Source organism: Crocuta crocuta, unplaced genomic scaffold, assembly GCF_008692635.1.
Source record: "Crocuta crocuta isolate KB4526 unplaced genomic scaffold, BGI_CrCroc_1.0 scaffold4, whole genome shotgun sequence".
Taxonomy (NCBI): Eukaryota; Metazoa; Chordata; class Mammalia; order Carnivora; family Hyaenidae; genus Crocuta; species Crocuta crocuta.
Genome location: NW_027529996.1, coordinates 5,442,167 through 5,455,666, shown reverse-complemented (window position 1 = coordinate 5,455,666; position 13,500 = coordinate 5,442,167). Strand labels below are relative to the sequence as shown.

At 36.7% G+C, this 13,500-nt stretch overlaps 1 protein-coding gene across 1 annotated transcript in view; it reads right to left on the bottom strand.

The window, feature by feature from the left end:
- The window catches only part of NADK2 (NAD kinase 2, mitochondrial), a 46,609-nt gene that overhangs the window by 9,905 nt on the left and 23,204 nt on the right, over positions 1-13,500 (bottom strand). The window contains exons 7-8 of the mRNA XM_077763484.1: positions 10,557-10,635; positions 6,281-6,376 (exon numbers count right to left, since the gene is read on the bottom strand). Coding sequence (XP_077619610.1) covers positions 6,281-6,376; positions 10,557-10,635 — 175 coding nt within the window. The remainder of the gene's footprint in view (positions 1-6,280; positions 6,377-10,556; positions 10,636-13,500) is intronic.

Genomic DNA, 13,500 nt, shown 5'->3' with positions numbered 1-13,500 from the left:
TAAACTGGTGCAGCCCCTCTGGAAAACAGTGTGGAGCTTCCTCAAAAAATTAACAATAGAACTTCCCTATGACCCAGCAATAGCACTGCTAGGAATTTACCCAAGGGATACAGAAGTGCTGATGCATAGCGGCATATGTACCCCAATGTTCATAGCAGCACTTTCAACAATAGCCAAATCATGGAAACAGCCTAAATGTCCATCAATGGACGAATGGATCAAGAAGATGTGGTTTATCTATACAATGGAATACTACATGGCAATGAGAAAGAATGAAATCTGGCCGTTTGTAGCAACGTGGATGGAACTCGAGAGTATTATGCTGAGCAAAATAAGTCAGGCAGAGAAGGACAGATACCATATGTTTTCACTCATAAGTGGTACAGGAGAAATTTAACAGAGGACCATTGGGGAGGAGAAAAGAAAAAATAGTTGGGGAGAGGGAGGGAGGTAAACCATGAGAGACTCTTGAATACTGAGAAAAAACTGATGGCTGATGGCAGTGGGGGAGAGGGGAAGGGGAGTGATGGGCATGGGGGAGGGCACTTGCTGGGATGAGCAGTGGGTATTATTTGGAAACCAACGTGACAATAAACTAAAAAAAATAAAAGTCACATAAAATGAGCCATGTTTATTAGGGTTCCAGTGAAATAAAATACTGAGGACTTAATTTTTCTTTAGGTTTTCTTTTTATCTTGAGAGAGAGCATGTGCACCAGGGAGTGCAGAGAGGTAGAGAGTGAATCCCAAAAGCAGGTTCTGTGCTTTCTGCACAGAGCCCGACATGAGGCTCAAAATCACAAATCGTGAGATCAAGACCTGAGTTGAATTTGAGAGTCAGATGCTCAACCAACTGGGCCACCCAGGCACCCCTCAAAAACTTAATTTAAGAGAACAAATGTCTTACATAGTTTGATCAAATATTCCTAGAATTATGACTTATTAGGGATACCACAAGCCAACCCAAACTAACTCCCATGAATTGGGGTTAAGACAAATTTCCTATGGTCGTAACCTGGATCTCAGCCAATTCACTCTCCCTTTAGGAGTGGTTTATATTCTACATCAAAGACAAACTACATGCCTAAGCACATATTAGCTAACACATGATGCTTTTTCCTTTGGCCTACAACCCTTACCATTCTAAGAGTTTCCATCTGAAATCAGACATAACTTCTACTAAAGACAATCAAACTGAAGACACATTGAATCTCATATCTTCTTTAGCTAGTAAAGTTTTCTCTCTTAAGAACACTTAGCCTTAATTAAGTCAGCTCAAACAACGTATGAAGGAGGGGGATTGGGAAAAATCTTAAAAAAAAAAACACAGAAATCTATGTGATTGCACTCAGTAGTACTTCGTCCAGCAAATTGTATTCCATGCTGGGGAGAGGACTGAGATGACAATGGGACAAATCAGATACAACCTGCTATGCAACATAACCCCTACATCCTACGTCCTGTGGAGGAATTTTTGGAAATGCAAAATGGGATAGCTAATCCTCAAGCCGTTTGTGTGTGTGTGTGTGTTTGTGTGTGTGTGTGTGTGTGTGTGCGCGTACGCACTCACAGGCATAGTTAGACTATCTTTTCCATCCTTTCTTGCCAGAAAGCCATGTGACTGAGTTTCGCTACAGGAATGAGAGTGGATATCACAGACAACACATCTAACATATGTCCCGTAAGTCTGCCACAGGTGATCCTCCATGCTTTTCCTCCTTCTGTGGCTTGATTTAAATGAGTAGAGTGACTTCAGGAGCTAGGTTTAAAAGACAGGTGAGGCACATGATGGAAAGAACCTGGATACCGGAGTCACCACTTTGAGACCCACCCCACAATTAGGAACACCCTCTTGGACTTTAGAAGAACAAGAAAAAAACTCCTCTTGTGTTAAGTCCCTAAGTTTGGGGGTTTATCAGTTATAACAACTATCTTATACAAAGTCATACACTTCCATATTTCATAGTCAAAGCAAGGACTGAAAGGTACACAAAGGAAAACTTTTATCTCCCTGTATTAAAAATTAAAAGAAGAGAAAAAGAAATAAGCTATTCTATTCCTTTCTTTCCAGTGATTCCTGAGGTCTACAGAATTTAAAGCCTGTCTTCGCCATTTATTACCTACGTGGCTTTGGGAAACTTCTGAGACTTTAGTACTCTATTAATGAAAATAAAATCACATATTTCTAGGGGCACCTGGATGGCTTAGTCAGTTAAACATCTGACTTGAGCTCAGGTCATGATCTCATGGTTTGTAAGTTTGAGCCCCGCATCAGCGCAGAGCATGCCTGGGATTCTCTCTCTCACTCTTCCCCTCTCTCTGCCCTTCCCCCATTCACACACATGCTCCCTTTCAAAATAAATAAACTTTAAAAAAAAAAATCACCTACTTTCAGAGTATTTTTGAAAATTTAAATAAGATAGTTGTCTCACGACAAAGAAAGTGCTTAGAAATGGTAGTTTGAGAGGCATCTGGATTGGCTGTAGGTTAAGCGTCTGACTTGGTTTCAGCTCAGGTCATGATCTTATGGTTTTGTGGGTTTGAGCCCCCCATCAGGCTCTGTAATGACAGCGTGAAGCCTGCTTGGGATTCTCTGTCTTCCTCTCTCTGCCCCTCCCTCACCTGTGCTGTCTCAGTGTCCCTCAAAATAAATTAAAAAACTTTAAAAAGCACCTGGGTGGCTCAGTCAGTTAAGTATCTGACCTCAGCTCAGGTCATGATCTCACAGTTCATGGGTTCAAGCCCCATATCAGGCTTTGTGCTGGCAGCTCAGAAGCTCGAGCCTGCTCTAAATTCTCTCTCTCTCTCTGTCCCTTCCCTGCTTGCACTCTGTCTGTGTCTCTCAATAAACGTTAAAAGGAATTAAAAAATAAAAGAAATGGTAGTTTAATAAAAGTTATTAATGTATGGAAATATATAGCTTTCCTCAGCCCTTCTGGCCTCTAAGCTTCTTTTCTCTCCCTCCATCTTTTAAAGAGAAAAACGACAAAAGATGAATGGGAAAATGCAATCACAGCCAAAGAACAATCAGTAATGGGAGGGAGTAACGTAGAATGTTAGAAGCAAGCAAGCTGCATAGGCTGAAGAGAGAAGAGGCTGAGTAACCAAGGTGGCAGGGATAAGATACAGTTAGTGACAGAGCTCTAGACTAGAACATCAGGAAACTTTATTAAGCAACACAGAAATGACTGAAATTCTAATCTAAGCCACATTTATTCACATCCAACATGAACACAGCTATAAAGTGTGTGGCAGAGGAGGGCAGGACTGCTTTACAAGCAAGCCTAATGGCTCTTATGCTTTTTGCTCTTCTTACTACTAAAATGTTGAGAACTAAAACTCAAAATCACACATACCCCAGTGCAAAAGTCAAAAGCCTATTCACTGCTTTTAACATAACCACTATTTTACTAAGACTAGCAATTTTACCTTAATAATTCTTCAATACAACCTAGTGATACATCTTTGAACCAGGTGGCTTCTACAGACAGCTCCCCCTCTGCATTTAAAAGCTGGCAGTAAAAAAAAAAAAAAAAAAACCAACCAAAAAACAAAAACCATTGCCTTTGTAGTCAAGCACGTCTGTGCTTTTATCCAGGTTCTGACACTAGTTGTGACCTTAAAACTTAATTGTTTATCCTCGTGAAGCCTCAATTTCTACTTTATAAAACAGGGATACTACCACTTTCTTGCAGGATTTCTATACGAATTATAGTTGATGTATAAAAAGCACCTATTACAGTATATTCAAAGTAGCAAGGACTAAATAACTGATAGCTTATATTTAATGGATACAACAGAACCTACAGAACCATAGTCCAGAAGCTAATCTTATTTTATCTATTACATTTCCCTTCAGTTTTCAGAAAAGGAAACTTATACAAGATCACAAAGCTAGTGGTGATTTAGCCAGGACTCTCTAACTTCCAGGTCAGTACTCTTTTCAACTACACTGCTTTGCCCACTCTGGGGGTTGGGTGTGGGGGGGCGGTGAGAATCCTGGGAAAAGAAAAGGAGAAGAATCTGGGAAACGATTTCTGATTCTCAATCCAGTTTTCACCAAGTAACACATCATATTGAGCAGAAAAGATGTTCTGATAAATTAAAGCAATTAACTAATATTTTCATTTTATGAGGGCTACAAAATAATTTTATAGCATATTAGATTTTTTCAAACAATTATTGTTAAAGTCATTTTAGAAATGTGGTTGTCACTGGCCTTCAAGAAAATGAAATATTAACCAATGTTTTAAAATAACACTTCTCATTTTTCTCCAAGGGTTTGTTTGGCTAAGACTAGGATTTTTTTCAAAAGATGTGAAGTTATTGAGTACTTATGAATGAACTGTGATGTCTGAAAATTACTTCAAAATATTATCAGACAAAAGGGAAACAAGATTGGGCATGTGTTGATAATTACTGAAACTGATTAATGGGTACATAGATATTGATTATGCTATTTTGCCTACTCTTAACATCTTTAAGTTTCTCCACAATAAAAAATCTTAAAAATACTGAAGAAATGGGAAGTAAAACTCCATTTTAAACTATCCAAACTTAAAATCACATTTTAATAAGTACTGATTTAGCTGTATTTGTAAGCATGTAATCATTTATTTCAAAAAAAAAATTGAGTATGTATTAAGTACTGTGCTATACACAAAAAAATTAAAAAAACACTAGTCACCATTCCAAATACCTCAAGTTGCTTGACTCAGCTGGGTATTAGCTAATTAGAAAACTAATAATGTGGTAAGTGCTATAAAAGTGCTATGAGGAAAAAGTGCTTGGGATGTACCAAAAGGGGATTCATTATGCTGATGAAAAGAAATAGGTCCTAGTAAAGATTTCCTACAGAGAATGACCTTTGAAGACTGGATTTTTCAGCCAGAGGATGGAGGATGGAAAGTGGAAAATGTTCAGGCATTCAATGCAGGAAGAAGTTGTACTGAGCAAAAACAAAAAGTCCACAGAGAATGTGGCTTGTGCTGAGAATTGCAAGTAGCCTGCAGTGTCCCCGGTGTGCTGATGGCTTAGAGGAGGGCAACAATAGGCTGGTAAGGTTTCTTAGATCATATTTAAAGGGTCTTACACACAGACGGAGTAATCTGGACACAGTCAGAAGTACAGCACAGAATGGAATAGTCAAATTTATCTACCTTTTAGAAATATTACCCTGTTGGCAGTATGGATGACAGCCTGAAGAATAAAGGGTGAGGCACAAAGAATACTCACTAAAAAGATGGGCCTGGACCAAGCAGCAGGAGAAACTGCAGAAATAGGAGTACAGCATAGAGCGGCAGACCTTACAGCAGTAGAAACCAAAAAAGAGGGGTGAGGACTGTGGAGGTGTGACTGGTAGGATGCAGAGACTGGTATGTGTGTAAAGGGGAGAATAGGGAGACTCAAAAGAGCAAGCAAGATTTTAAGGAGTAATGTTTTTTCTCTAGAGCATGAACTCAGGGTAACAGTGATATTATTAAGCAATAAAGGGATCACAGAAAGAAAAACTGAAGATGGTGCACCTGGGTGGCTCACTTGGTTAAGTGTCTGATTCTTGATTTGGGCTCAGGTCATGATCTCCTGGTTCCTGAGTTTAAGCAGCACATTGGCTTTGTGCTGTGGAGCCTGCTTGGGATTCTCTCTCTCTCTGCCCCTCTGCTTGCTCTCTCTCAAAATAAATAAATAAAACCTTTAAAAAAAGAAAGAAAGAAAAACTGAAGATAATAAATTTAGTTTTGACTGTGTTGAATGTTCTACTAACATTCTATTTGGTAGGTAATTTTAGAACAGGAGTATGCGCTCAGGAAAAAGTCTGGGAGGCATCCGCATGTGTGTACTAAGAAGTAGAAGCGATTATCCAGAGAGAGGTTATAGGGTAAACAAGACACAGTAGCCCAAGTTATCTCTAGTTTGGCCTCTGATGCACAAACCTCCAGGACACTCATTACTGTACTTGTTTTCATTTCTTTACTGTTATTAAAAATATTTTTCATTTAAAAACAATGAAATCCCCCAAAATATTTTCTTTTTTCTCTTTACAAACTTAGTGCAACAGACTAAATAATGACCAAATCCAGGATACAGCTCTAATCTAAGAAGTCATGGCAGGACTTCTAGACCCAACTGATGAGTAAAGCAGAAACTGAGCCAACCAGCAAAACAACACTGGCTACCTCTTGTGTATCAGAGGCCTTAGATACACCGATATGCAGCATCAAGTAAATTACATTACTTAAAATATTTCACAAAAGTCAATAAGTAACATCCAAGTTACTCACCAGGCCTTTGATCCTGTTCCAGTACACAAATTGAGCCCTGAACTCTTCTGCTTTTCCCATGGACCATCATCAACTGAAATCTCATAGTAGGAAGCCCTAAGAATTGAGAATATAAAACTGGATTTGCTGAATATATGGCTCATAGTAAATAAGACAAACACTGTTTCTTCAGAACTAATGAACTCTAAGTGGCCAGCTTGACTTAGACATACCTGACTTAGGCATGCACACCATGATACTAATACCAAGTGAAAAAACAAAACAAAACAAAAAAACTGCAAAATTGCATCCCTAACCTATCCATATGCTCCTTTCTATTAGTATTTCAACATTTCAAACAAAGGCTGTTTGTAGATTTTTACCTACCATTGCTTCTCCTGTTTTTATGGACTCTAACACATAGAGATCCTTATTTCAGAATTGAAAAAGAAAATACCATTCTTAAGTGAGTTTCATTCTTGGTAGCCAGTCCTTGATATATCCAAATCTGTATCTAATCCTTCAAGTTACCAACAGTTTCTGCTCAACTCATGTTTTTTAAGTTACATATTAATGTGCCTTTTGAATTGACAGTAAGCCAAGAGAGATAAAATTCTAAAGAAAATTCTCAAACAGTACTCCACCAGTGGACAAAAGTAGGAATAAAATTAAAACTGTAATTTCCTTAAGGATTTCTATTTCTTAGAGTATTTCATAAATATGAAATCCAATGGGTTTTCTGACACCAGCAAAAATGACACTACACCTATATGAACATATAAATTTGTGATTATTCAAAACATTTTTGCAACACGGAAAAGCTTATTTTGTAAACTGTATCTTAAAAATAATGGTGTCATTGATCAATACTGGGTTATTTTTGTCCAGCAGATAAAAAAGTTAAACTTTTAATATAGGTTTTCCAATAATGACAATTACTAGACAGGCTTGCAAACACCAGCACTCAATGGATATTAGCTCTTATTTTAACCCTTTAAATTTCTCCTGCCAAATTCAATCTTTAAAAGTTTTACATGGTACAACTCCTTTTCATTTTTTCTCTGAAGTCACCATTCTTCAAGAAAGATAGGCCTAATATTCACATTTAATCTGTTTCATAGCTTTGTTACGTTTTCCTAGATTACTGGGAATTTTAGGCATATTAGGAGCCTATTACATTGAGACAAGCTAGTCAACTCTACATAACGGCTGCTATTATGCCAGAATCACATAGAAATAAAAGATTGATTAGAGGTAAGTGGGGATAGAAGAGAAGCAGAACTGGAGAGGAAGAAAAGTATAGTCAGGTGAGAGGTGTTGAGCCCAAAACGATGAGCAAATTTAGTGTCATTCTCACATGCAGGTTTATCAAGATTAGTCAACTCAGAATTTTTGTTTCAGGGAAATTATTTTTTTAAGGCAGCAATAAAACTCACAGTCCCTTTAGAGTGGGTATACTTCTTCTTAAATTCTCCACTGCTACAGCCCAAGAATAAGACATTCTAGGTTAGAACAAATAGAAAAGAAAAAAAAATTGGGCTTTTAAAATGTTCTTATAAGAACATTATAAATGAGGCAGGAATAATATTGCTGCACTTTATATTTTCCAAGCAAAGCACTTAAGTTCTCAGGGCATAGTGAAGCCTCAATACAGGACCTGGAATCAGAAATACTGGGTTTTATATGACAGTTCTAATGCTAACTAATTAATCAAATGACCATGGGCAAGTCCATTTGAACTCTTCAAATCTCAATTTTTTCACTGATAATTACAACTACCCTGCTCACAGGGTTGCTATGAGTGTTTAAGGTGTTTAATACACACTGCCTGACACACAGCAGGCATCTAGTAAGTGTTCATTTTCTTTCTGCCTAAGGGTCTATGTCATAGACTCTTTAAAAATAAGTTCTAATATCTCCAATAGTGAGAACTTTTTCAATAGCATGAGAAGTGAAACCACTACTCTCCTTATCTTAGTAAGGATATAAGGCGAGGCTCAAAGAACACAAAAAGAAGCAGCATCAGACATTATTTAGGAGATAAACCAACCAAACCATTGCTGCCACAGAAAACAACAACATTCAATCTAAAATCTAATGGGACTTCACTGAATTCCCAAAAGTCTGTCAACTGATCCCAGTTTTTCTCCTTTTATAAGTTACTTAATTTTTAGTAAGTACAAATTATAACGCAACACTAGTAGAAGCTCTCAAAAGTTATAACTTTTAAAATATACAAACCAAATAACATAAGCCATTAAATGGCCTCTTTAGAATAAACAAAAACTTACAAAACATTTTTACCTTTGTCATCTATTACTTTTTATTTAAGTATAATTAACAGTGTTCTGTTACTTGCAGGTGTACAATACGATTCAATTGTATACATCTCAGAGCTCATCAAGACAAGTGCTCTCTTCATCCCCTCTATCTCTTTCACCTATCACCCCTCCCCTCTGGCAATCACCAGTTTGTTCTCTGTATTTAAGAGTCTGTGTCTTTTTTCTTTTTTTTTCCCTATCTGTTCATTTGTTTTGCTTCTTAAAATCCACATTATCAGTGAAATCACATGGTAATTGTCTTTCTCTAACGGACTTATTTCGCTTAGCAGAACACCCTCTAGGTCCATCAGCGCTGTCACAAACGGCTTTGTTTGTCATCTGTTTAATGTAGCTCTCTTCAATTTCATTTAAAGTTGTTGCTCTCTGCCTTCTGTTTTTAGTAATCATGACTAAATTATATCACTAATAACAGTTACATTTTCTGCCTTATCACATAAAAGTATCCACTATCATTTCCATATTGCTTCAAACTTGATATATAGCAAAATAAAAAAATCTTATGTATAGTGTAAGTCTTATTACTATGTTAAAATAAGTATATTTACACTTTTAAGTTCTGTAAAGAATGTATTTTTAGGATTCCTTTCAAGAATAAATTTTACTTTTAATACTTGTAAAAATTATATATTTTACCACCCTCCATAAGATCCTTAGTGACTCGCATGTCACACAGAGAGGTACACAATATATTTTTACTGAATAAATTTAAAATTACATTATTGAAAATAATTATAACTGAAAAAGATTATTCAAAGCATGTGGCTGGATCAGGCTTTGTTCTTTTCAGTACTACCCGAGTTAATCATTGGCTAAACAGGGATCTCTTTTTTTAATTAAGACAAACATTTCTCATAATTAAACTTATGAAAAAAAAGGACAACAAACAGAATTCCAGAATACATGGAACTCTCAGTAAAGTAGGCAATCAACTAGATGACCTTCAGAGGGTCACATCGTTCTGGTAGCGGCAAAGTGGGACAGATTCCTTTCTAATTTTCCACTCCTAATTTATTCACATCTAGAAAAATTAGAAGGCACATTCTAAATGACAATGAAGAGTTAAATTAACTTTACATTATGGCAGTCATTTTGTAACTGGTAACTAACATCACACAAAAAGTTTTGAAAAAATATTCTCACAATTTAAGCCTAAGTTACATACAACACCCACAAAACAGATTTCATCAGTAATAAAATACTATTATTTTTATACTAACGAGGAACTTTATTAATCTTAATATTTGCTAATAATGGTTACAAATCTTAAATTGTCAATATACTTGACATATGATGTTGCATGAGGGATACAATTACCACCAAGTAGTATTCCTGCCAAACATGTTTAGCATGAATCTTATCAAACAGAGAAAAAAAAATCATACAAATCTAAAACACGGGATATCCTGCAAACCAATTAGCTTAGACTATTCCAAAATATTAATATCATGAATGAAAAAACAGTGGTGGGATTAAGGAACTGTTCTTAATTTAATTCTAAAAGGCCATGATGGCCAATGCAATGCATAATCCTTAACTAGATCCTGGATAAATAAGCAAACAAATCTGACTTAAGGGATACTTTTAAAATAATTAGTAGGGAAGTTTCAATATGGACTGTATATAAAAGTAGACTGCAAATTCCTAACAACTGCAAATTGTATGCCTTGTATATCATTCTCTTAAACATTTATAAAGCCACCTAAATGATAGATTAAAGGCTCTGCAGTAATGGGACCCAAATAACTTTTGTTTAACCTAGGGTTTCACAAACTTTTTTGGTTATAGAACCTTCTTTCCCCTTAACACATATTATAAATGTGTGAAAGGGTTTTGGAAATATTTCATTTAATAATTCACTTCTACTACTTCTACCACATTAATTATTCACAATTCTTAGGTTCTAGAAATTGAATAAACATTAAATTCCAAACTCAAGATCACAGGTTTAAAAGTACCTGGATGATAGACTCTCCCCAATGAAGACTTCATTTAGTGCCCTCACTGGCAAAAGCTGGGGTCCTGAAGCCTCAGGTCCTGAAGGAAATGAAAAAAAGTATATATTCAAGACAACTTGTTTAAATCTTAGAAATGTCAGGATTTAAATTTTAGAAGACATTAAAATATATGTTCATATTGCTTCAATATAATCCATACTTTAACATTATCAACATATAATTTAAATATCTTATTTAAAGTGTTCATAATAGGGGTCCTGGATGGCTCAGTCAGTTCAGCATCCAACTTCGGCTCAGGTCATGATCTCACGGCTTGTGGGTTCAGGCCCCGTGTCAGCTCTGTGCTGACACGGTGGAGTCTGCCTCAGATTCTGTCTCTCTCTGCCCACCCCCTGCTCGCTCGTACTTGCTCACTTGCTCTCTCTCACTCTCAAAAATAAATAAAACATTAAATAACTGGGGTGCCTGGGTGGCTCAATCGCTTAAGTGTCTGACTTCAGCTCAAGTCATGATCTCACAGTCCGGTGGGTTCAAGGCCTGCATCAGGCTCTGTGCTGACAGCTTAGAGCCTGGCAACTGCTTTAGATTCTGTGTCTCCCTCTCTCTTTGTCCCTCCCCTACTTGTGGCTCGGTCTTGCTCTGTGTCTCAAAAATAAATAAATGTGAAAAAAAAATTATAAAAAAAATCAATGAAAACATTAAAAAATAAAGTATTCATAATAGGAACCTCAAAGTCACCTAACATAACTGCAATGAAGCCTCCATCTCTCCAAAATAAGCCTTAATTCTTCTTGAAACAAATTTTCAAGACCAAGAAAATATATATATATTTATTCTTCTCATAAGATTTTTGTTGTCACACTTAATTTTTCTCTAAAACCTTCAGAGGTAGAAATGTTCAAGTCCTTCCATAGGAGAGCCATTTTGGATTTAAGCAGCAAATTACACTAATAGCTCATATTGGAAACCAAATCAGTTATGTATTGGAGATCAGGTTTTTTTTCTTTAAGTAGAAAACCGCAAGAGTGTTTTTAGCAAATAGTAGCAGTAGAGGAACACTGCCACATCTCCTTCCATGACTTCTTAAAAATGTCATCCTGTCTTTTTTATTCTGTAAGGCTGTATGCACAGTTTCGGTAATCTGCCTTGATGATATTTAAACCTCGCTCCATCACAAAATCCTCCAAAGGATTCCCACTGCTTTCTGGATTAAAATTGTAATTGTCACCTTCAAAAGGTTTCTTTTACTTTTTATCTTTTATCAGTCTCCCAACTAGAAATGCCAACCTCATCTTCTCAATGTCACCAAAAGCAGATTCATTGTACCCAATTCCCACTTGTGGCACAAGTTCCTTTTTCTGTCTCCTCCATACTTTCTCCTAAGTCAAAGCTTAAAAGCCCACCCTGACTGTGGTAACTAGCCTCTTACACGGTCCCCGGTGATTCCTGCCTCCAGGCATTCACACTCTAGCATAGTAACTCTCTGATACCATACTAGGTTTGATCTATGTGACCAAATATGGTATGACAGTAGTGATGGTATGACACTTAAGAGATATGGTTTAAAAAGACACCCTACCCTGGCTTCCTTCTACCTCAGCCTCTTTCCTCAGATCACTTGGCTCCTGGGTGACTGTGGGGCATGGGGGGGAGATTTCATGAGCAGTCCAATAAAGAGGCCAATGTAGTAAGGAACTGAAGCCTCCTGCTAACAGCCATGTGAGGAGCTGGGAAGCACATCTGCCAGTCCCAGTCATGTCTTCAGATACTGCTGTCCTGGCTGACAGCTTGATCCTCCTCCCAAGAGACTCTAAACTAGAACTCACAAGCTAAGCTGTTCCTGGATTCTTGACCTTCACAATTTCTGTGAAATCATAAATATTTGTGTTTTAAGATGCTAAATTTGGGGGTGATTCATTATGCACAATAAATATCTAATATACACTAAACACTTGATATACTAATAAAATTTCCCCCACTGTCACCAACACAACCACTGATCTAATATTCTTCTAACTTGCTAGCCTATTATATTCCTCTGTTTACATGTTTATTAGACATTAATTACATGTATCTCATTTCTTTTGGATTTAACAGTCTACAGGGGACCCAACTATTCTTTCACATATAACAAGTTGCCATACAATGCCAAAGACCATATGAAAACTTGTTTTCTGACTAAACTGTATAAAGGGCTAAAAATGATCAGCTCAATCTCATAGCTGAAGAAACTTTACATAAAAAGGTATATTAAAAAATTTGATATGTTTAATCAAATTTGCCCTAAAGATTATAAAACCTAACTTTTTAAACTGTCTTAATTTGGTACTAGATCATTCTCACACATGTCAAAATTTAACAGTTTTACAAATGTAAAAAACTAAATTTTATTCTTTAAATTATTTTTCTTTACATAAGGTAATTCATTTTTTTAAATGTTTCTTTATTTTTGAGGTAGGAGGTGGACAGAGTGCAAGCAGGGGAGGGACAGAGAGAGAGGGAGACAGAATTTGAGGCAAGCTCCAGGCTCTGAGCTGTCAGCACAGAGACCAACACAGGGCTCAAACTCACAGGCTGCAAGATCATGACCTGCCTGAGCTGAAGTCGGACACTTAACCGATCGAGCCACCCAGGTGCCTCCAAATAAGATAATTCCTCATGTAATTTGTTCTACTTCTCCCCACAGATTTTCTGCAAATGCCAAACTAACAGTAGGTACTCACTAAATATTACTAATAAATCTGATATCTCACCAAACTATAACCATTTATTTTATATAGTCTTGACTTTCTGTCTCTATTCCCATTTTTCCCTATCCAAATTTTCCTTTCCATATTGCACTTTTATTATGTGTACTTGGTGAATTTCACCTGAAACCCTTTGTCAAACAAGGAAGAAAATAAAGATTGCTTCAAGTCTCATTAATCATCTTAATTCTGCCTAT